General features: G+C 37.2%; 1 protein-coding gene across 5 annotated transcripts in view; it reads right to left on the bottom strand.

Annotated features, from left to right (window-relative positions):
* Positions 1 to 1,599: 1,599 nt before the first annotated feature.
* TOPBP1 (DNA topoisomerase II binding protein 1) overlaps positions 1,600 to 25,280 on the bottom strand; it is a 63,713-nt gene continuing 40,032 nt past the window's right edge. For 4 of the 5 annotated variants that reach the window (XM_059162642.1, XM_059162640.1, XM_059162638.1 and 1 more), the window contains 12 exons: positions 22,939 to 23,062; positions 22,214 to 22,360; positions 21,993 to 22,095; positions 19,589 to 19,781; positions 18,011 to 18,231; positions 16,823 to 16,989; positions 16,478 to 16,586; positions 14,549 to 14,712; positions 13,406 to 13,543; positions 11,000 to 11,089; positions 10,660 to 10,821; positions 1,600 to 2,327 (listed from right to left, as the gene is read on the bottom strand). In XM_059162642.1, the coding sequence (XP_059018625.1) occupies positions 2,184 to 2,327; positions 10,660 to 10,821; positions 11,000 to 11,089; positions 13,406 to 13,543; positions 14,549 to 14,712; positions 16,478 to 16,586; positions 16,823 to 16,989; positions 18,011 to 18,231; positions 19,589 to 19,781; positions 21,993 to 22,095; positions 22,214 to 22,360; positions 22,939 to 23,062 (1,762 nt within the window). In that variant the 3' untranslated portion in view covers positions 1,600 to 2,183. The remainder of the gene's footprint in view (positions 2,328 to 10,659; positions 10,822 to 10,999; positions 11,090 to 13,405; positions 13,544 to 14,548; positions 14,713 to 16,477; positions 16,587 to 16,822; positions 16,990 to 18,010; positions 18,232 to 19,588; positions 19,782 to 21,992; positions 22,096 to 22,213; positions 22,361 to 22,938; positions 23,063 to 25,280) is intronic. The other variant, XM_059162641.1, reaches the window with a different exon arrangement.

The following is a 25,280-nucleotide window of genomic DNA, read 5'->3' on the forward strand; positions in this document are numbered from 1 at the left end:
TGTAAAACTGAGCTCTGCCCTGAAAATGCACGTATACCAAACTGTGCCCATGCCCATTCTAGCCATGATGGCCCCCAGGTTAAGAATCTTTGCGCTGTAATATTTATTAGTCCTGCATGAGCTGCCTGAATTAGGGCCCCCAGCTGTACAATCCTGCTTAACCTAACTACCTCCCTAAAAGCCCTATCTCCAGTTTGTCCCTATGGGGATTAGGCTGCAACCTCTGAATCTACGTATGTATGTGCAGCACAGTTCAGTCTGTAATACAGATCCTGCCTCTCTAATCTCTGTGAGAAAGCATGCTTTCTAAAGGTGGTTTGCTCCTGAATCCCGCGTACTACGTATATGCTAAGGAATATTTGTTGAATTAAGGAATGTTGGCCATCAGACTGATGCACATAAAAACCCACAGAGGAATATAAGATTCTAATTGAAGTGTCACATTGAAATACTGTAGCAATTCTGAGGAAAAACGAAGAATAATCAAGGAAAGCTTTCTTTCCTTCTTAAATGAGAGAACTTTGGAAGCCAAAGCTTGAAATGGTTGATGTAGAGATTCTGAATAATCAGGAGGAGCCGGTGAGAGCTGGAGTCTTAAAATTATAAACTATTTATTTAAGAACTGACTGAAAAAAAACCAGTTCATAATCTTGGCAGAAAAGAAAATGGTACATTATGTAATTTTATCTGGGCTAGAGAGAAAAAGGATCTAACATTTTCTTTAAAAGACTGCACCTGAAATCGTTTTGAACAGTAGTGACTACTTCAAAGAATTTAAAGGATGAAATTCAGGGAAACTTACTGCAAACTGCTAGTGAAAAGACTCCACTCACACAAAATGGCCCCGGTAAAAGCAGATTGGGTGTTTTTGTTTGGGGATGGGGCATGGCTCCATGACAATGCTATCTATTTGGCTGTGTAGGACTTTTTGTCCTGAGCTGTGAATTTAGTTCAAAGCCAAAACCTCTGAAGGGCCGGGATAACCCCCACTACTATTTCTATTTAGAGGAAGATCTGACTAAAAACTTGAGGGGTTTTGTGTCCAGGTTAAGAATTTCAACCCTTCGCCACTTGAGTTTGCCTTTCAAAGAGTCATGAAATGGGACTATTTACATCAAAATCATGGTTCTGATTCTGGTTCCTCCTTTCAGCAAAATGAGGTAGCCTTACATTTCCAGGACTACGCTAACACATGTAGTATTTGGTGTTTACATTTAGATTAATAAAGGCTAATGCAATTTTGTAGTTCCAATAAAAGGGTTTTTAACCCAGGAACAGAATATCCTACGTAAGTAACAAACATCCGAAATATAACTAGCAGTTCATTGAGTTTTGTTTTTTAAGTTATTTTAGGGAAGGAGGGGGGCAGAGGGAAAGGGACAGGGAATCCAAGCAGACTCTGTGCTGAGCCCAGAGCCTGACTTGGGACTTGATCCCAGGACCTGAGCTGAAACCAAGAGTAGATGCCCAACCACCTGTACCACCCAGGTGCCCCAGCAATTTGCTTTTCAAACTAAATCTTACAATCATTTAATGCTTCAACAAGAGAATGGACACCAGAATACTTTGCATTTAAAAACTTACCTGAACTTGTATGAGTCACTTTTATTCTTTATTGTCTTTATTTTCCAAGTTTGGGCGCCCAAACTTGGCAAACATCATGGAGATCTGTACAAACATGCATATACATATATACACTCACACATATTTAAGTTTAAAGCCTCAGTTCCTCATTAAACCTTGTACTCAGGCTCCTGTTAAAAAGAGGGAAAGGGGTGAGAAGAATCAGGGAAATTATGAATAAATCCCAATTGACAACTTCCTTACTGTTACGAATTAAAGCGGACATCTTAAGGCAAAATCTATCACCTTACTAAAGCTTCCACTAAGCTACAGTCTCAGATATTTACAAGAAAATAAATAATCAGCCCCATACACCTTCAATGCACTTTAATGACAAGCTAGCTAAGGCTTTATGTTTTGTTGTTATTTCAGGTAAAACAGTTAATATTTCAGTGATTAAAATTTCAGGTGTTAAAAACTACAAGCAAGGTCATCATGACACTCTGAAGCTGAATTCTTCTTCAGACACTTGTCTTTAAATTACTATGTAAATCCAGGACAGTAACATTCAGGCTTTATAGTTAAAATACTAATGTTTGGTGACTGAAGAGTAAACATTATTAGTTTACTCTAGGTCGTTTGATTTTATTTTTCTCTGTAGGAGCTTTCCTCTTCTGTGATAATCCAAGCCCAGGTTCCTTATTATTTGGAAGAAACGAAACTGCTTCTGGGAGACAGTAATTTTCTACTCGAGGAGGGGATTCCTATAAAAGAGGGAAAAAAAAATGCTCGTTTTTTTTCCTTGACTGTGCTCTTTAACCAGAAAAACTTAAAATTGGTCTTTTAAGGTATGCTACTTAGCACATCACATTTAGGGAACAGAACTGGTATGACAAAATCTCACATTTTATCAGAAAAAAATGTATAGCTCAGGTGGAATTGGGCCAGCTTAGATCTTGATAATGGTTTCATTTGCGAAGTATGGTTAAGATGTGACACCTTATATTCTCAATTTTTAAAAATCCTTTTTATTTAATCTTAAAACATGTGAGATAGGTATTTGTTATTCCTCATTTTACAATAAGATATGTTATTTAACCTTTTTTTATAACTGGCAGGTAGCAAAGCAAAAATTCATACACTGCCTCTAAAATCCTGCACTTTTGGGGCACCTGGGTGGCTCAGTGGGTTAAAGCCTCTGCCTTCAGCTCAGGTCATGATCCCAGAGTCCTGGGCTCAAGCCCTGCATTGGGCGCTCTGCTCAGCAGGGAGCCTGCTTCCTCTCTCTGCCTGCCTCTCTCCCTACTTGTAATCGCTGCCTATTAAATAAATAAATAAATAAATAAATAAAACCTTGAAAAGAAAATCCTTGCACTTCTCTTCCTCACAACCACATTCCAACCTTAAAGGACCTTTACCCTCCTTATTACAAGTGTGATAAAACTTAATTTTCTAGCTAGATGGCAGACTGGATAACATGAAAATGAATCACAAAATACTGGGTTAAGTGCCTTTTGATTCAACTCTTCCCTGATGACGACTTCTGACCCAAATATCTGAAAAGAAACTACCCTGACATTTAGGAAGCACACCAAAGGCATTCTATGGAACTGCACATTAAAACCACAATGAGAGATTATGACATAACATACTAAAATAAAATGACAAATGATAGGTTAGGGTACAGAAAAACTGGATCACTTGTATTGGTAGGAAAGTAAATTATGACCACTCTGGACACACACAACTTAGGAATTTATCCTAGTGCAATCAAATCTTATTTTCACACAAAACCTGTGCAAAAAATGTTCATAGCCGCTTTACTCATAATAGTCCCAAAGTAGAAACAACCTAGACGTCTTTCAATACATTAATGGTTAAGCTGTAGTATATCTGAACTGTTCAGCAATAAAAAGTAAAAAAATTACTGATACAAGCAACACCTCAATGACTCTCAAGATAATTTTGCTAAAAAAAAAAAAAATACACTATATTGATTCATTTTAAGATTTAAAGAAACTGACAACAGATTAGTGATTAACTGGTATAAAAGACCGCTGGGAGAAGAGAATGAAGGGAAGGAGGTGGGTGTAGTTAAGAAAAGGCAAAATGAAAGATTGCTGTAGTGACAGACTGTTCTGTGTCTTGACTGTGGTGGCAGACACATGAAGTAGAAGTGGGGAAATCGGAGGGGAAAGGAGGATTGTATCAGGTCGACATCCTGGTTTTAATATTGTACTCTGTTTTTGCGAGATGTTATCCACTGGGGGAACTGTATTATTTCTTACAATTGCATGTAAAGCTACAATTACCTCAAAATAAAAGCAGCACATCTTGCTCATGACCCAGATGTTGGAAATAGTAGAAAATGATACTAAAGCAGCTCTTATCCTTGAAAAAGCAGACAAATAGAAACTATAATAAAGAACAGATTCTAGATGTAAAAAAAATTTTAGTATCTAATTAAAAAATCTCATGGAATAGGCTTAAGAATAGAATAAAAATAACAAAAATCAGTGAAGCTGGAGGCAGATAAATAGGAATTAATAAAAAAAAAACAAAAAAATGATTGCAAACAAAGTAACCATGGCCCGAGGGACCTGTGGGACAGTTTCAAAAGGTATGAGTGACTAAATTAGGAAAGAATGGAGCAGAAGTAATGATCAAAATTTCTCAAATTTGGTTAAAGAGAGAAGTTTACAGACTGAAGAAACCCTGCAGACATGAAGCAGGATTAATATAAAGAAACCATATATTTATGATATAAAGTATCATAAATGTTGAAAATCAAAGATGAAATAGCCAGAAAAAAAAAAAAAATCAGATACTGCATTGCATACAGGAGAAGAATTCAAATTACTGCTGACTTCTTCTCAGAAGTAATGGAGGCCAGCAGAAAGTAAAATCTTTAGTAGAAGAAAAAACTTTATCAACCCTAAATCCTATGCCCTACAAAAAAAAAAAAACCCCAAATCCTTCAAGCATAAAGGTAAAATAGACACTCTCAAATAAAAGAAAACTAGAATTGGTCCCATAAAATCAAATAAAAAACTAGAAATCAAAGTTTTAGAACGAAGAAAAATTGAAAATTGATACCAGATAGGATAAATATGACTACATTATTCCTTTTAATTCCCTCGAAATACGTAAGATTTTTTTTTTAAAAAAAGATTTTATTTATTTGACAGACAGAGATCACAAGTAGGCAGAGAAACTGGCAGAGACAGAAGCAGGCTCCCTGCTGAGCAAAGAGCCCAAAGCGGGACTCGATCCCAGGACTGCGGGATCATGACCTGAGCCGAAGGCAGAGGCTTTAACCCACTGAGCCACCCAGGTGCCCTACATAGGACTGTTTAAGCAAGTTTTGCTTTAAGGCAGAACACTGTTCTGTGGAACTGTAAGAGACTGATGGAAAATATACAACAAACTACAGAAAGTTTGCTGGCCCCTGCTTTACATTGAAGGACCTGACATTAAATATTTCAGGCTGTCTGGGACAGTCTCTGTTGCAACTACTCAGGCCAGCTGTGGGAGTGCAAAAGCAGAAAAGAGAACACATAAATGAGTGAATAGAGGGCGCCTGGGTGGCTCAGTGGGTTGGGCCGCTGCCTTCGGCTCAGGTCATGATCTCGGGGTCCTGGGATCAAGTCCCGCATCGGGCTCTCTGCTCAGCAGGAAGCCTGCTTCCCCCTCTCTCTCTCTGCCTGCCTCTCCATTTACTTGTAATTTCTCTCTGTCAAATAAATAAATAAAATCTTTAAAAAAAAAAAAAAAAAAAAAGAGTGAATAGAGCTGTGTGCCAGTAAAACTTAGTAACACAGGCAGTGGACAGGGTTTGACCTGTGAGCTACAGTTTACTGGCCCCTGGTTTAAAGGACAGGGGAAGTAAAGGAACCTATGTGACTGCAAGATTTCTATATTCTGTGTGAAGTGGCACAATATCATTCTAGCTAGACCATAAAAAGTTAAGTATATTGTAATCTATAGAGCAAAACGCACCCTGCCTCCAACCAAAAAAAAGGGCAAGAAAGGAAGAATACAAGAACAGAAACAAATTGAAAACTGCAAAAAATCCTAAATCCAATCATACCAATAATTACATGATGGACTAAAGAATAAAAAGGCAAGACCCAACGATACCCTTTTTAAAAGAAAGCCATTTCAAACATAAAGGAAAATTCCATTTACAATTGCATCAAGAATAAAATACCTAGGAACAAATTTAATCAAGGAGATAAAAACACTTGTATACTGAAAACTAGATGACACTGACGAGAAAAACTAAAGATGACACAAATAAATGGAAAGATATTCCACACTCATGGACTGTAAGAATTAACGCTATTGAAATGTCCACACTATCCAAAGCAATCTACAGGTTCAATGCAATCCCTAACAAAATTCCAATGGCATTTTTTCTAGAAGTAGAAAAAACAATCTTAAAATTTGTAAGGAATCACAAAGACTCCAAATAGCCAAAGCAATCTTGAGAAAGGATAACAAAGCTGGAGGCATCACGCTCCCTGATTTTAAATTCTATTTACCTATGGTAACCAAACAGTATGGTACTAGCAGACAGACAGACACATAGATCAGCAGCACAGAAAACCCAGAAATAAACCCAGGTATACACAATCAATTAAAAAGGAGCCAAGAACATGGAATAGGAAGAGCAGTTTCTTCAGTAAGTGGTGTTGGAAAAACTAGATAGCTACATGCAAAAGACTGAAACAGGACCACTATCTTAAACCATATACAAAAATAAACTCAAAATGGATTAAGATTTGGATGAAAGGGGCACCTGGTTGGCTCAGTGGGTTAAGCCTGAGCCTTCAGGTCAGGTCATGATCTCAGGGTCCTGGGATTGAGCCCCGCATTGGGCTCTCTGCTCAGCGGGGAGCTTGCTTCCCCCTCTCTCTCTGCCTGCCTCCCTGCCTGTTTGTGATCTCTCTCTCTCTGTCAAATAAATAAATAAAATCTTTAAAAAAAAACAAAAAAAGGGGCGCCTGGGTGGCTCAGTGGATTAAGCCACTGCCTTCGGCTCAGGTCATGATCTCAGTTTCCTGGGATCGAGCCCCGCATCGGGCTCTTTGCTCAGCGGAAGCCTGCTTCTCTCTCTCTCTGCCTGACTCTCCGCCTACTTGTGATTTCTCTCTCTGTCAAATAAATAATAAATAAAAAATCTTTAAAAAAAAAAAAAAAAAAAAAAAAAAAAAAAAAAAAAAAAGATTTGGATGAAAGGCCTAACACATGAAACCATAAAACCAAAAGAAAACATACGTCATGAGCTCCTTGACATTGGTCTTGGTAAAAAATTATTTGGATTTCACACCAAAATGAAAGGCAACGCAAAAATGAACATGTGGGAAGACCTCAAACTAAAAAGCTCATGCATAGCAAAGGACACCATCAGCAAAAGGAAAGGCAACTTAAGAAAGGGAGAAAATGGGCGCCTGGGTGGCTCAGTGGGTTGAGCCGCTGCCTTCGGCCCAGGTCATGATCTCAGCGTCCTGGGATCGAGTCCCGCTTTGGGCTCTCTGCTCGGCAGGGAGCCTGCTTCCTCCTCTCTCTCTCTCTGCCTGCCTGCCTCTCTGCCTACTTGTGATCTCTCTCTGTCAAATAAATAAATAAAATCTTAAAAAAAAAAAAAGAAAGGGAGAAAATATTTGTAAGTCATCTGTCAGATAGGGGTTAATATCCCGAACAATCTGATTAAAAAATGGGCAGAGAGGGACGCCTTGGTGGCTCTGTGGATTGAGTCTCTGCCTTTGGGTCAGGTCATGATCTCAGGATCCTGGGATAAAGCCCTGCATCGGGCTCTCTGCTCAGCCAGAGCCTGCTTCCCCCTCTCTCTCTGCCTGCCTCTCTGCCTACTTGTGATCTCTCTGTCAAATAAAGAAATAAAATCTTAAAAAAAGGGGGGGGGGCAGAGGATCTGAAGACATTTTCCCAAAGACAGATGGTCACAGGTATATGAAAAGGTGCTCAACATCACTAATCGTCAAAGAAATGCAAATCAAAATCATAATGAGATATTACCTAACACCTGTTAGAATAGCTATTAACAAAAAGTGTTGATGAGGATGTGTACTTTTAGTGGGAATGTAAACTGATGCAGCCATTATTTTTTTCTTCAAAAAATTAAAAAACATACCTCAAGAGTACACTTAGTCTGATGAGCACTGAGCAATGTACACAACTGCTGAATCATTATATTGCACATCTGAAACTATTAACACTATGATAAATTCAATCTTTAATATCCAAGATATGAAAAACTTAGTGTTCACTGACAGATGAATGAAGAAAATTCATACTCATACACACACACACACAAATGGATTAATCAACCATAAAAAATATTTCAGCTAAGGAAACCCTGCCAACTACAGCCATATGGATGGACCTCGATGGCATGATGCTAAGTGAAATAAGTCAGAAAAAGAAAGACAAGTACTAGATGATTTCATTTATACATGGAAACTAAAATAAAAAATAGGGGTGCCTGGGTACTTCAGTAGCTTAAGCATCTGCCTTTGGCTCAGGTCATGATCCCAGGGTCCTGGGATCAAGTGCTACACTGAGCTCCCTGCTCAGCAAGGAGCCTGCTTCTCCCTCTTGCATTCTCTGTTTGTGCTTTCTTTGTCAAATAAATAAATACAATCTTAAAGATAAAACAACAAAACAAAACAAAACACCCCAAACCCCAAACGGGACAGATGCAAAGAACTGATGGGATTGACAGATGCAAGATGTGAGGGCTGGAGGAAATGGATAAGGGTGAACAAGAGGTACAAACTTCCAGTTATAAAATAAATAATCCTGAGGATGTAATATACAACATGGTGAGTACAGCAGTTAAGACTGTATGGTATATTTGAAAGTTGCTAAAAGCCTCAATCTTGGGAGTTATCACAAGAAAGAAAATCTGTCATTATGTATGATGATAATTTTGCATATGCAGTCATGAATACATACAATTTTTATGCTGAACATCTGAAATTAATGTCCTATGTCATCAATTAAGAAAAAAAAAAGGTGCCCAGATTCCTCATTCAGGCAGACTGGAAGACTCCTCTTTGGATAAATTGAAACAATTCAAGAAGTACACCCAAGTATGAACCCAGAAGACAATCCCCAACAACTAGACCACCAAGACTATTGCATCCAGATCAAAACTGCCAAGACCCAACTGTGTGCTCAGTACTTCCAATCAGCTTTTTATACTCTACTCTTAATCTAATAACTTCCTCTAATATGGAAGATAAAGACCCAAAGAAAGAGGAAAATGCAGCTTAGTGGATAGAGAATATACCGGAATAAGTTAAAAAAAAAAAAATAAGTAAATCATTTGAGATCCAGGAGAAGGTATTACATCTATGAAACAAAAAAGGTGTTATTAAAATACTAAAATGTAAATTCAAAAAATAAAAAAAGTCTTATTAAAAACATGATAGCAAAATGAAGACCTGATAAAAAAGACTGAACTGAGGGAACCTCTCAAAAAGTGAAGATTAAAAATAGTTATAAAATAAGAAAATCCAATATACAAGTAGCAGAAGTACTAGAGAAAACAAAGTGGAGGGAAAAAAATTATTAAAATAATTCAAGATTTCCCAGAACTAAAAGACACAAGTTACCAAACCAGAAGAGGCCTATCATGTGTGGCATAACAATGAGACCCTCATGATAGTCTATCATTTTGAAATCTCAAAACTAGGGACAAAAAGAGCTTCCTAATAGATTACAGTTACACATAAGAGATTATAAATCAAAATGGCTTTAACTACTCAGCAGCAATACTAGAAGGAGAAAAGTGATCAGAAGTCTAAGGAGAAAATAGGTTCCAACCCAGAATTTGATGCCCATCCAAATGATAAGAGAAATGTAATCATAGAAAAAATAATTTTCACACATAGAAAAATCTCAGTTTATCTCCCATGAGCTTTCTCAAGAAGTTACTACAAGATGACCTTCAATTAAATGAGAGCAGATCAGGATGACATGGCATACAGAAACAGGAGATCCAAATGAGAAGAGAAAGAATGGTGACTGGAGATCCTGGGATGACATCAGTTTGAAATAGAGGGTGACCATCCAGGAGCAGTGTGGCTAAAAACATGTTGAATGCTGTCATTACCAAGATCCCTGCAGCCACTGCACCCAGCTTTTTAATTAATGTCCCCCTCTTACCCCCTTGCATTTATCCTGAGGTCAGAACACTGGGGTGGCTCTATCTCAAGAGTCTTACTTGTGCTTGGCTTATCTTGACCATGAACTTGAACATGAAGTCACTACTCTCCCTTCCCTAGTCTGCAGCTTTGCCCCACAGAAGTGTTCTGTTTTGACCTACATCTGAGAGCTAGGTAGGCAATGATGAGCTCAGACGTAGAAATACAGAGCAGACCACTCCCCGTCTGCATTCCTCCAGACATCTAGTGCCCAACACACAATACAACCCTGAGAAAAGCAGAGAAAAAAATAACTTGAGCTTTTAAAAAAGTTATTTAGGTGCTTTTAGCAGTTAGTATTGGCTTATTGATTCCTAATCAGTACATCCCACTGCTTTATGACAAAAATTTCATTGTTTACGTTTTAGCCATTTTTTCTATATATCCTGAAAAACTCCCAAACACAAACAGCAAAAATTATACAGCAGGCTGAGTTTTGGCTTCCCCTTATTTCTATACCATTACGTTTGAAATCCTTTGTAGTAAGACATTTATTATCATGTGTCATACCTTGCTGATTCCTAATGGTATTTTAGGTGTTTAGGACAAAGATTTTTCTTTGTCCATTCAAATAAAAACTTAAGCTATTTGTGAAAAGCAATATTTCAACATTATATTGGGCACTTTTAAGACTTTCAGAGGTACCTAGATTTTTATACCTGCCTCGTTTAACTCCAAGCTAAATGTTTACATATGTATTCATTATTATAAAAAATAGAATAAAACTGAAAGGGACTGTATAGAGCACAACTGGAGCTGAACATTCTATTAATAAACAAGCCAAGGGTTTTGCTATGTAGTCACATCCCTATGCAGATAAGCCTATCTCTGGTGATGAGGAGATCAAGGACAAAATCTTACAAACCTGCATCAAATAATCAGCAATGTACTCTGTTTTCAAGCAGTACACATTTTGGGCCGCAGCTTCTGCTATATTAACCCCTGAGTCATCTGGTTTCAGTTTATTGAAGTCAGAAAAGAGATGTGTGGCTTCTTTAAATAAAGGTACAGAATGACCAGGCAGTACCTAAAGAAAAAACAGTAAGAAGCATCACAATCTATGGATGCCCCAAAGTATTCAGCTGTATAATCTGTACTTAAGGACCGCCATCTCACAAAGTACTGAAAATCAAGAACTGATCATAGCAATCTTGGTTGGAAAATAATTTGTGTAAAAAAATTCTTCAAGTTGACTCAATACAAACCTTTGCTCCTCCTGACTGAAGAAGGCGTTTGAATCCTGCTTCTCGGGATTGGTCAACATATAAGATAACCTTCCACCCACTAAATGCCCCCTACAAATGAAAAAATAATCAGGGTTGAAATTATTTGGGAAATAAATGCAAAAAATACATTATTTTATCTATAAATTTAGTTTTATGTCAACAAATAATCTTATAACCTTTACCATCTGCCACAGCGGTAACTGTCTCTGGTCAGAATACTGTGAAACACATAGCCATGGTGTTCGGCACACAGTAGGCCATCAATAAATACTTGAGGAATGAAGGAAAATGTTTTAATGATTAACATAAAATAAAGCAACTTCACTTTTGTCTAGTCTTTTCTTGTACTTTTTCTTATAATTAATCCAGGGTAGAACTTAATGCACAACTTCTCAGATTAGATGACACCCCCATTATATTTCTCTTGAAAATATTTACTATTTTCAATCAGAACTATAAAATATCTCACTAAGGAATTACAATCAACAAAAGCCAGTGGAATTACTCTAAAAGAAGGGAATTAAGGCTAAGAAGAGCTTGGACACAGTAGAGAGCTAAGCATACAATACACAAGATTATTTAACTTGGGTTTCTAACATTTTTGTGAGTCACGGACCCCTCTGACAGCCCAGTGAAACCTATGGACCTGTTCTGTAAATAATTCTTTTAAAGAAACAGCTTTATTGAAATGTAATTTCTGTCATATGAACAATGTTTTAAAATACTGGTTTTAACATGAAGTGTAAAGAATTACAAAAAAATTTTTATTTTATTTTATTTTTAAAGATTTTACTTATTTATTTGACAGACAGATCACAAGTAGGCAGAGAGGCAGGCAGAGAGAGAGGAGGAAGCAGGCTCCCTGCTGAGCAGAGAGCCCGATGCGGGGCTCAATCCCAGGACCCTGAGATCATGACCTGAGCCAAAGGCAGAGAGGCTTAACCCACTGAGCCACCTAGGTGCCCCACAAAAAAAATTTTATTAAAAATAATCAAAATATTTACAAATTTGTGACACAATAGGTATGCTTCTGTATTAATGAATTAAATTAAAGACCTAATGGTGGCTGGATAGCTATTATAATTTTAAAGTGGTAAAGACAGATGGTAGCTATACTTGTGGTAAGAATAATATATAGTTGTCAAATCTGTTACACACCTGAAACTAATGTAACACTGTGTATCAACTATATTTCAATTTAAAAAAAGTGAACATAGGGGCGCCTGGGTAGCTCAGTGGGTTAAAGCCTCTGCCTTCAGCTCGGGTCATGATCCCAGGTCCTGGGATGGAGCCCCACATTGGGCTCTCTGCTCGGCAGGGAGCCTGCTTCCCCTCATCTATCTCTGCCTACTTGTGATCTCTGTCTGTCAAATAAATAAATAAATAAATCTTAAAAAAAAAAAAAAAAAGTGAACATAAGCAATATCTCAAGATGCTTGGAATTGTAATGCAAAGCAAAGATATATTTCTGTTGGGGTAAAATCATAGGTACTATTAAAAGTTTGTGATTTGTTATATAGACTTCTATAATAAAAGGAAATGTTTTCAATTAGAGATGAGGAAAAATAAGGATGTATTCTCCTGCCCCATCCAAAGCGTATTAACAGCCCTCCTGAGTCTGATCTACGACCCCTTTAGGAGAGTCTGTGGATCCCATGTTAAGAACCCCTGAAGGTAGATGCTGAAGAGTCTTTGGAAGAAATATAGTATGGGTCACATTTTACACATATATTTAAATTATTTTTTACCATTTCTTTTTACTTTTTTTTTTTTTTTAAGATTTTATTTATTTATTTGACAGAGAGAAATCACAAGTAGATGGAGAGGCAGGCAGAGAGCTCGATGCGGGACTTGATCCCAGGACCCTGAGTTCATGACCTGAGCCGAAGGCAGCGGCTTAAACCACTGAGCCACCCAGGCGCCCCTCTTTTTACTTTTTTTTAAAAAAGATTTATGTATTTGAGGGACAGCATGTGCTAGCACTCACATGCACAGTGTGGGGGGAGAGGGAGAGAGACTCTCCAGTAGACTCCCAGCTGAGCGAGGAGTTCGATGGCAGGGCTTAATCTCATCACCCTGAGATCATGACCTCAGCTGAAAGCAAGAACTGGATGCCTAACCGACTGAGCCACCCAGGAGCCCCACTTACACATATACTCTTAAAAGAGCCATCAACGTTATATACATCTCCTCCTCAATCATGAATAAAAGAATTAGGAATTAACAGTAAGCCCAATTTAGAATGCCCAAACTAAGTATATCAACAAAGCATTAAAGACAAGTAGAATATTCTTATTTTGTTAATAAGCATATTCTCTTAAAATTAAAATCTGTAATAGTCATGAAAATGAATGCTGTTCCTATCACCATATATTAAGTTAATACCTCAACAATGCCCGATTCTTGTCTTTGCTGGAGTTTCTTCCTCCATCTCATTGCTGCAAGTGCTAGTCTTCGTTGTTGAACGTTGATTCCAGTCAAAACATCAAGTATGGAACTACTTCCCCATTCATAGTCTTCTTCCTAGACAATTAGTACAATACACTTGGATCTGGTCCTACAATATGTCCTCAAGGAGTCCATAATCATGTAGGAGTTAAAAGCTACACATTCAATTGTTATAAATACAGAGCACTAAATAAGCATCAATTTATGAGCACAGAGGAAGGACATATACATTAATTTGGCTTCATGGGAGGGTCAAATATTCTGACATTTAATTAGATATTATTATGATGGTTAGTTAGGGACCAAAATATTACAGACAATTTAATATTTTTTTTAAAAAGATTTTATTTATTTATTTGACAGACAGAGATTACAAGTAAGCAGAGAGGCAGGCAGAGAGAGAGGAGGAAGCAGGTTCCCTGCTGAGCAGAGAGCCCGATGTGGGGCTCGATCCCAGGACGCTGGGATCATGACCTGAGCCGAAGGCAGAGGCTTTAACCCACTGAGCCACCCAGGCGCCTCGTGACAATTTAATATTTTTTAAAAAATGTTCTCTTAAGAACATTTTTTTAAAAAAGATTTTATTTACTTGTCAGAGACAGAGTGAGCAGGCAAGAACAGGAGCAGGGGGGAGGGGCTAAGAGAGAAGCAGGCTCCCTGTTAAACAAGCAGCCAATTCAGGACTTGGGATCATGGGATCATGACCTGGGCGGAAGGCAGATGAGAAGCTTAACTGACTGAGCTACCCAGGTGTCCCCAGACAATTTAATATTTAATGGGCTGGCAGTAAAGATAAAAGCTTACAATGAGGTAATCCTGAAATTTTCTGTCATTCCAAAGAGGAAAACAAACAAACAAACCCAGATTAAAATTAAACAAAACTAATATAACTGAGAATCTGAGACTGTGATCTCTGAATTTTTTTGCTTTGTTAATGTGAATCATATAAAATTGGTATCATCTAATTGGTCATATTTGGTTATTTCAATTATATGAATGGTCAGTGTAGATGCTTGAATCAATTATTAGGACAATTACTTTTAATGAAAAATGATTCTTCATATTAACTTGAATACACACCAGTACGAAGTGGCCAGCAGTCCGGCATGCTTCCAGATAGGAGCGATGAAGTACCCATTTCCCAGCTGCCACTGAGGCCAAATACTTCTCATTTCGAAGTGGATGTCCCACAACAATGTGTGTACAATTGGGATCAAAGCACTGTTTCTCTATTACTAATCCACCTAAAGTAGAGAAAAACTGAATTCTTAACTTCTTCCTAGGAAAAACATGTCAACTCAGCATAAAATTATTTATAAATAAAATGCACCAAATAACCCGTAAAGCCTTGACTGATGGTTATTTTACTTCACATATATATACTTTTATAAAATATATTTTTAAAAAAATTATTTACTTGACAGCGAGCAAGCACAAGCAGGGGGAGCACATTCTAGTATCAAAACCTTTCTACTCAGGGCACCTGGGTGGCTCAGTGGGTTAAGCCGCTGCCTTTGGCTCAGGTCATGATCTCAGGATCCTGGGATCAAGTCCCGCATCGGGCTCTCTGCTCGGCAGGGAGCCTGCTTCCCTCTCTCTCTGCCTGCCTCTCCGTCTACTTGTGATTTCTCTCTGTCAAATAAATAAATAAAATCTTTAAAAAACAAAAACAAAACAAAACAAAAAAAACCTTTCTACTCAAGAGTCCATTACAACAGCACAATCTGTCCTCATCCGCCTCTCTTCTCTATCTTCTTCTAGACAATTCTCTGTTAGTTGATATTACTCTTGTCCAGAGTTTACAGGGATGGAACAAAATACAGGAAACAGGCAAATGAAGCAGCTTCTTCTGTTCTGGAAGCTCTAGGTAAAGCTGAACAATTTTGATTTATAACTCTAATTGATTGGGGGACCAGGAAACAGTGTTCCACATAAGTCTAGTTTCCAAGAAACACAGCTTCTCAACTGTATGACTGTATTTGACAGAAATATTAAAAAAAAAACAACTATCATAGTTTTCCACATTCTTAACAGGACAGCGCTAAGTAACATTTAATCTTTTCTTGACGACTCAGGGCCGTCATTGAAAACAACCATTATTTAATGTTTCCTCTATACGAAGCTGTCAGATTGAGTTCTCCCCCTATATGTTCCTTAATTCTGTAGAGCTACTTTGTCCAATACAGTAGCCATTAGCCACACATGGCTGTCACACACCTGAAGCATAGCCAGACTAAACTGAGATGTGCTACAAGGGCAAAATGTCACTGATATTTTATATTGATTACATGTTGAACATACTTCATGTAAAGGTTAAATAAAATATATGCTTTATTAATTTCACTTTTTTTTCCTTTTTAAATTGTGGCTACTACTAAGTTTAAAATTAGTGGCCTTTGCTCTCTTTATATTGGACAGTACTGCTTAGAGAAGCACCAGGTTACCTGTCTAGTATGCTGCTTCCAGGATGTCAGATGGAGTCTGATAATAATTGAGTAAGAATGTTACCTAAGAAGGAGCTCCTCTCTGGGTATAACCATACCTTCAGCTTCACAGAAATGCAGTTGTATTTTAAGTCTGTAATTTCAATGATTTCATCAAGGAACAAAAGCTCAAGGCAGCAAAAGAGACTCTTAAATCATTTTAATGATTGGTTTCAATTTAAATCTTTAAATCCTATGACCCATTAAATCCTATGACTTTAGATTTAGAAGTATAAAAAAGTCAAAGTTCTAATACTGAGTCAATACATACCACTCAGGACAAGTTATCCATCTTCTTCTTTTTTTTAAGTTACCCATCTTTTATTTGATTTTTTATTTTAAGTAGACTTCACACCCAACATAGGGCTCAAACTCATGACCCCAAGATGAAGAACTACATGCTCTACCACCTGAGCCAGCCAGGTGCCCCACCCATCTTTTTTTTCTCAATTTGTACATCTTACAAATGACATCAACTACATTGACTTCCAAGGAAGGTTACATTTTTGACTTAAAATACTTGTACCTAGTTTTTCAATCAGATGACAATAATCAATACGTTCTTGAGGATTCAGAGATGACAACTGAAATATATACTGTTTTTTTAAATCTTCATGTGTTTCCTCTGTTATAATCTGAAATGAAAGAGTTTTATTTTAGAAAAAATTAACATTAAAAAGGTTATCAATCAGGTACATGGTTCTTTTAAGTGACATTTTTAGTTTTTTGACTTATCAAATACAGAAATAATAGGATGCAGAGAAATGCAGTTTTCAACATTTGCGAACTCATAATAGTGGTACCAGCAAATTTCTAATGCAGCATAATAGCAATATCAAAAAGGTTTTCATCATACTAAGGATAAACTAACCTTCTCTCTAGGATGTGGAGCCACTGGTGGGTTGGCGAGGGGGAAGGCAATACTGGGCGCTTGAGGTGTAGGGATTAGGTGGCTGTCTTTTACCGGTGTTTCCAGTTCTTCAGAGATTGGGGGTTTTGGAGCTTCAGTCACACACACGCTTCCGGGATCACAGACAGCTGAGGGCAATAAAATGCTGCAGTGTGATGTTATCCAAATATGACTAAGAACAAATTGAGGCAAATATTTTCATCTGTCTTAACCAAGATGAAATTAAACACAAATTCTGGTGTGAAAAGTACATGCAAAAAGAAATAGTCTATTTCTAGAGCTTATAAATAAATGCAATTAATTAGTTTTTTAAAAAGGCAAGTGGTGTTATCTGTGGGCTCCTCCCAACCCTTTATTTATTTATTTTTAAAAATTTTATTTATTTATTTGACACGGAGAGAGAGATCACAAGTAGAAAGAGAGGCAGGCGGGGCGGGGGGGAGCCAACTCCCTGACGAGCAGAGAGCCTGATGGGGGGCTCCATCCCAGGACCCGGAGATCATGACCTGAGCAGAAGGCAGAGACTTACCCCACTGAACCACCCAGGTGCCCCTCCCAACCTTTTAACTACCTGGCATTCATCAGAACAATGTAACCCAAATTTGTAAAATGAAAGTCATGTTACACTTGGAGAAAATCTACCTAGGGCAGAGACATAACCATGTGATACGAGAAAATGGGGGGAAAAAAGATGATCAAAGATGGAAGACAGGAATCAATTTGTCTTCAAGGTAAAGCCCAAGGGGAAAAAACTGGGAACACATACAAATCCAAAGAACAAATGTAGGTACCTGCTGGGTGGAATTTAGAAGATTTAGATGAAAATAAGATGACTGGGAAGAAAACAAACATTAATGATACAAATAAAGGATGAGAATGAGAGGAAGAACAATAGGGAAAACTATGGAAAAAACTGCCTAATCCTCAATTTCCAAATTTAAGAATCAAAATATATTTTTCAATTTTACTAACAAGTTACCTCAATTCATAGTAATTTTTCTCTTATATTTAAACAGAAATCAGAAATATCTAGCAAGTTTTTTGTTTGTTTGTTTGCATGTGTAATTCAGAGAACTGCGATATGCTTATCTATTTTGAAGAAGTTAACAAGTACTTATACAAACAAATGAATAGATTTCTTTTCATTACCCTGTTTAGCAATTTCTGAGTCACGTAAAGCCTCCTGGGAAGGAGAGTCCTCCAATTTTTTAATGTCAACCTGAAGCTCTGAATACTGTGTGGGACAACTAGGCCACTGCAGACTGCTGGCAAGTCTTGCTCTCTCCTCCCTGGCTGTTGGGTCATCCCAAATGATCTGCTCATTCTGGGAGGGCTCTGTGTTGACATCAGGTACTGTTTGACGTGACTGCCTAAGGAATAAAAGCGACAATTTTGATAAACAGTTAACTACAACAAAATCTATACTCATAAATTCTATAAGGTAGATGGCAAATTTGAGGCTCACCTTTATATGCCCGCAAAGAGTAAGCTACCTCAAATACTGAGTAAATGCACTTTGGGACATTTTTTCTTTTTAAAATATTTCTTCCAGAAACTGACAAAATATTTTAGTTAGAAAAGGAAACACCATTTTTTACTAAATTTCCATTTATTTAAAACTTCAAAGGGGAAAGTTTATTGTCAAGAAATTGTTTTAAAATTCTAAAATGATTGCTGTATTTAAAAATGGAATTTCTTCTAATTATACAGACTTAGGGAAAGGAAACATAGTAATGTTCAGAAAACTGGTTACTTTGCTTATGAGATGTTGTATTTTTATCACTTGAAATAATAACAACTATAATTAGTACTATAAAATCTGCCTTAAAAGAAGGTCCCTTTGGCTCTTGGTAACCAAACTTCCTAGAGTCTAAGATAGAGCAGCCATATACTGAACTAGAGTAAAGTGTGTTTTATGTCATTATTTTTAGCAACTTCACTAGAGTAAATATAATTCCAACTATTTTCCTTCTATGTATATATATGTAAGTGGAATCTTAGCAAATTTAATTTACCAAAGCTGATGGCACCCCCACAGTTCATTTGCCTCAAAAACAAGGAAGATAGCCTTTTATTCTGAGTTTAATTATCTACTCTGACTTGGCACAAGATTTAGGGTCTCTGTAATGACAACACATGATCTGAAGTATAGTAAATAAAAAGCCACATGTATACAAAATATCTGTAGTTCTAGTAAGAAATAACTTTAATTTAGAACTAATATTATTTAACACTAACATGACAGTACAGAGAGAATTACTGATTGAATCCATTGCAAAGGAGGCAAACTGGATCTTAAAATCATTTCTCGGGGGGGGGGGTAATAAAAAATATTAATCATACCACAACGTGAAAGCAGTTGCTTTGTATGGAACAAACCCTTGTCTGCTTCCTATCCCAAAGTTAAGAATTCTAGAACTGCTTGGAACAAGGGAGGGAAGGAGAAAAAGCCAAGGAAGAAGGAAAAGTGAGCCAGTAAAAGGCCACACAACCAATACATAATATATTTAGTTTGCGCTAAACAAAGCCCAGTGTATAACACTTTTCCTGATCCTGATAGTCTAATCTTTGGCTTTACAGATCGCAATCCCCCCCCACCCCCACCCCCGGTGAAAGGTGCAAAATTAGGCTTAACTCATGGAACTGAGGCAGTAGGAACCTAAATAATGAACTACCTTTCTCACAAGTCAGAGTCACTCCTTTCCACCATCAGTGACAGGTACATACCTCAGTGCTTCCAGGACTCTACTTCGCCCACTGCGGGCAGATCGAGTGCTATCAGGGGTTGAAGAAGCACTGTTACAACCACTTCTTGAAAGAGAAGCCCTCTGCCCTTGGGGTTTCACTATTGATGTAGCAGACATTATCTCCTGCAGCTGCTTTTGAAAGTTCTCTCTCATCTCCAAGGTCTGTGTCAGAGCTTGAAAACACATAAACAATTAAGTTTTTTCTCTTGTTTTAAGTTTCTTTTTTATCGCATCTCATACACATTAACTGTTTTGTCTAGATCTGGCTGAACACAAATTTACTGACATTTATTGACTTACTACACATTATAGTAATGCACTAAGACAAGGAATACTGCAAATACTGCAGAACACAAAGGCAGTCCTTACCAGGATAACTGCGTATGAAAAAAATCAAGAAGTTCTACTAAGACACACTGCTAAGACCTGGTGATTATCCCTTTTGTAGAGCTCTCTGCCTGCTTGTCACCCTCTCCTGTGTTATGTACCACACTCTGAGGTGCACTCCAGGAATTAACATATGTGATTTTCCCCCTGTGGTCCTTGAAAGCAGATCACAGTATTTACCTTTGGTTTCCTTGTAGATTAAATATAGAAAGAGGCACTAAATTAAATATTTTTGGAATGAACTGCGTGGGACTAACCAAATAGATAAGTCATAAGGAAAGCTCTAGTAGGATAAGATGAGTAAGGAAAATAGAAAATATTAATCCATTAAAAATAGGACATCTAGATACAAAGTTATTCATTGGAGCACTCTTTGTAATAGCAAGAAATCAGAAATAAACTAGCTGCCCACAAAAGGGACAGGCTAAATGGCCATTCACACAGTTGTGAAAGAAGATTCAAAATGAAGCACTGCTAAGAGAGTTACTTAAAACAGAGTCAAAGGGGCGCCTGGGTGGCTCAGTGGGTTAAGCTGCTGCCTTCGGCTCAGGTCATGATCTCAGGGTCCTGGGATCGAGTCCTGCATCGGGCTCTCTGCTCAGCGGGGAGCCTGCTTCCCTCTCTCTCTCTCTCTCTGCCTGCCTCTCCATCTACTTGTGATTTCTCTCTGTCAAATAAATAAATAAAATCTTAAAAAAAATAAAATAAAAATAAAAACAGAGTCAAAGGACGCTAAGGAAGTAGGGCCAGCACACAGTCTCCTGTTTCAATTCTCAGAACACCATGAATTGCTAACTTCTGTCAACTGCGACTTGTCAACTGCAAACTCCAACACCTCCTAGAACATATCCTTCTATTTTGAACTGAAGGAGAGATGTTAATACCTGTTAGCCAAATGATAATCTTGTATTAGTCAGTTCAAACTCTGATACCACCAGGGGCAACTGGGTGGCTCAGTCAGTTAAATGTCTGCCTTCCGCTGAGGTCATGATCCTAGGATGCTGGGATCGAATCCCATACCAGGCTCCCTGCTCAGTGGGGAGCCTGCTCCTCTCTCTCCCTCTGCCCCCACCAGGCTTGTGCTCTCTCTCTCTCTCTTGCTCACTCTCTCAAATAAATAAAATCGTAAAAACAAACAAACAAATTTTGACAGCACCAATCATATTTCTTTCAAAACAAGTTATATAGCCATCTGGTTTTTGCCTATAAAAGCCTGTACTCCCCGCTTGCAATTAGAGGAGTTTCAGTGGACTATATCACCTGGACTGCAATCCTAAAAACTTCAAATAATCAGTTTTGGTTGCTTTATAGCTTCTTCTTCTTCTCAGTCAACCCAACGAATACTAGACAGTTGAAAAAGAGAAAAGAAAAGAAAAGAGGAAAGAAAAAAGAAAAAGACCAAAGAAGCTCATGTACCAAAATCAAACACTCCGCAAGTTAAACTATTAAGCAAAAAAGATAAGGATCAAAGGGTAAAACAGCATATATAGTATGTCTACCCTTTATATATATCTTTTAAAGTGCAGAAGGGGAGAACATATGTACTTATGATTATGTATGCATAAAACAACTCTAATAACTCAAAAACTTAAGAAACTAAAAACATTGGAAGGGTGGGAGAAACTCTTCATGCATCCTTCCATACCTTTAAACCATGTCATATGTATAATACACCAAAGCTTTTTGGAAGTTAAAAGAACTGAACTGAAGAAGAAATCTTCACAAAACCACCAATCCCACCTACCTTTAGCAAAATAGGGCTATCACACTACCTCCATAAAATACCTAGTTCCACAGATTTCACAAGTTTGACACTTACAAATCACTAAAGCTTTGTATATTATTACTTAATGATTGGCATGGAACTTTAATTTAATCCTCAAACACATGCTTTATAGAGACAGAGAAAACAACTGTTTTTCTATGCAACGGAAGCATTCTGTATGAAAGATAATATATTTGTAAACAAATTTTTTTTGTAATTTAAAATATTTTACCTCCTTTAGAGTCACTCCTTCCATCGCCATTTGATGTTGCTAATTCTTTGTTACTGGTGGCCACACTGTCTATATTGTTTTCTTCTACAGGCAAATGATCTGGCTATTTAAGGAGAAAAGTTACAATGTCTTAAACCAAGTCACTGCATAAAATTTCAAAGCACCATATGATTAGACATTCAGCTTAAGGAGGGGGTAAATGTGTCATCCATATTATCTACCTCATCATCCTTTGTTGCTGAATCCACTGAGAGTAGTCGACTATTAGAGAGTCTGCCATCTTGCACTGTACTGATATCCAAGCTCATTTTGGGATTGTAAGTATGTGGATAAAGAGATTCAGGAAGGTGTTTATACTCTTGCGCACACTGCAATACAACGGCATGCTTTAAACAGGACTGAAAAACATCTTAGTGAATAAATTACATGAAGTAGAATAAGGACAACCAATATATTACATCCTAAGGTGGCAAAAGTTTGCAGAATTAAAGTTTTGAAAAGTAGGTGATACTGAAATATACCATCATACAAATGACAAAATTGCTCTAATTTTAATGTCATGTACACTTAAGAATAAGATCTAATTCATTCCTTGCTTTTGCCAAGGAATCATTCATACTTCTAGAAATATTCAGAAAGCAAAGAAATAGTTCTGAACTGCATTGGCATGCTAAATTAATTCTCCTTAAATTACGGTAATGTTATCTTTCACATAATTTCAGAAATCAGAAAGAGAAATCAGAGAAATCAGAAAGAGTACCCATTAAGAAGTTGTTAAGTATTTAGGGACTGATCTTAAGTTTTTAATGCCAAAGAAATGAAGTGTGCACTATTAACTAAGGTTATCAAACTTGTTTACATACATGGAAACTGGTTTGTGTCTTCAAAACAATGTTTGTATACATTCTCATTTAATAGAGAGGGAAGGAAAAAAAATCTTGCTTACTTCTAAAAGCCAGTGCTCTGAAACAATGTGTACTCCTCTTTCTTTTACAGATTTATACTCTCGGTTAGTGTCATTTGGTCGGCCTTGATAAATGAAATGAGTCACTGTTTCATCAAAACTCCATCTGAAACAACCAAATTTTTAAAAACAAATAACTAAGAGAAATATCTGAGTTTAAGATGATCATTACTCTCTGTGAATGGAATATATTCACCTTCACCAAACTTTCACGATCTAGAGTAAACATGGACGTTAAATGACAGGCTCCATTTATTTTATTTATTTATTTTTGTCGAATGTTACATACATATCTCTAAGTATGTAAGTTCAGAAAAATATCTGGAGGGCAGTCTTTCAAAATATTACTTGTTTCTTTATACTTTTTTGAATTGTTTAAATTTTCTTTCTTTCCTTTTTTTTTTTTTTTTACAATGAGTATCACCTTAGAGTAACAATAAAGGTATTTTCAAATCAATAAAATAGGCTAAGCATCCAATCTCTCTTCCAGGTATTGGCAATTACTAGTCATTCCACATCTGCTATATGCACCACAATAAACTATGTTCTTTTTTAAAAAAATTATTAATTTGAGAGAGAGAGAGAGAGAAAGTGAGAGAGCATGAGAGGAGAAAAGGTCAGAGGGAGAAGCAGACTCCCCACGGAGCCAGGAGCCCGATGTGGGATTTAATCCTGGGACTCTGGGATCATGACTGGAACCGAAGGCAATCGATCAACCTGAGCCACCCAGGTGCCCATAAACTATGCTCTTTCTATAATATGTCAGCCATTCCTCTCAACAATCCCAACACATTAATATTATTATATTCACTTTACAGATAAGGACACTGAAGGTTAAGTAACATGTTTAAGAATATTCAGTAAGTGACAGAGCCAGTTTTGACTTCAAAACCCATACTCTTAAGAATTACATTATCAGGGCGTCTGAGTGGCTCAGTGGGTTAAAGCTTCTGCCTTCGGCTCAGGTCATGATCCCAGGGTTCTGGGATCGAGCCCTGCATCAGGTTCTCTGCTCGGCGGGAAGCCTGCTTCCCCCTCTCTCTCTGCCTGCCTCTCTGCCTGCTTCTCATCTCTGTCAAATAAATAAATAAAATCTTTAAAAAAAAAAAAAAAAAAGGATTACATTATCCTACAATCTCCTGATTCTTCCCATGTAATGGTTTCCTGACCTAGGAAAATAATCTAAGGATTGTAAAATACATATTATACTTCTTAAAATCAAGTAAAAACCAAAGAGAAAGTAAAAAAGTAAAAATTATATTTCTGAATATAATCGCCAAAATAGAGGTTTCTCATCATGGACACTTAACACACTTTCCATTTACTAAATAAGAAATATCTCTGAACTTTTTAAATAGCCAAGTTAAACAAATTAAGAAGGCATATTTCCTTCTAAATTATAAACATCTCTAGTTCCTACTCTATTGTCTGTGTTTCCTTAAAAACAGGGGTAAAGAACATCTTGCCTGATTTAGTTGTTAGTCTAACAGTTGTTTCCACTTCTGATGTTAGGGAAAATAATACAAACTTAAACAAATTATAAATTAAAAAAATAGAGGAACATTTCTGCCCGATTCATCTTGCTTCATGCCTCACTGTGATGATATGGAAACTATGAATTTCAGTCCTCGGAGATCCTTTAACGACAGACTGTCAATGGGCATAGATGGTTTAGATCAGGAATTAGCAAATTTTTTCTCACAAGACCAAATGATAGTATTTTAGACTTTGCAGGGCAAAAAGCTGTTATAGTTGCAATTGTAAAAAGTTATAACTACTCAACTCTTGCCTTGTATTAAAGCAGTCATAGATAATATGTAAACTAATAGGCATGGCTGTATTAAAAAAAAAACCTCACAAAAGCAGATGGCTGACCCTCTGGTCTAGATCAGTGCTTTCAGCAAAATTGTTACTTTACAAGCTATTTTGTAAATATGTGGGAGTGATTTTGTTGTTACAATAATGTGTTTATATGATGAGGGGCGCTAATAGCATTTAATAAGTTCAAGGGATGCTAGAAATTCTGAGGAACAGTTATAAATACAATTATCCCATATCTTGCATGATTTTCTAATGTCCTGACACAAATTCAGAGGTTAAAGAAAAGTTTGTTGGGCGCCTGGGTGGCTCAGTGGGTTAAGCCACTGCCTTCGGCTCAGGTCATGATCTCAGGGTCCTGGGATAGAGTCCCGCATCGGGCTCTCTGCTCAGCAGGGAGCCTGCCTGCTTCCTCCTCTCTCTCTCTCTCTGCCTACTTGTGATCTCTCTCTGTCAAATAAATAAATAAAATCTTAAAAAAAAAAAAAAAAGTTTGTTTACAATTA

Source organism: Mustela lutreola, chromosome 2, assembly GCF_030435805.1.
Source record: "Mustela lutreola isolate mMusLut2 chromosome 2, mMusLut2.pri, whole genome shotgun sequence".
In the NCBI taxonomy this organism is placed as follows: Eukaryota; Metazoa; Chordata; class Mammalia; order Carnivora; family Mustelidae; genus Mustela; species Mustela lutreola.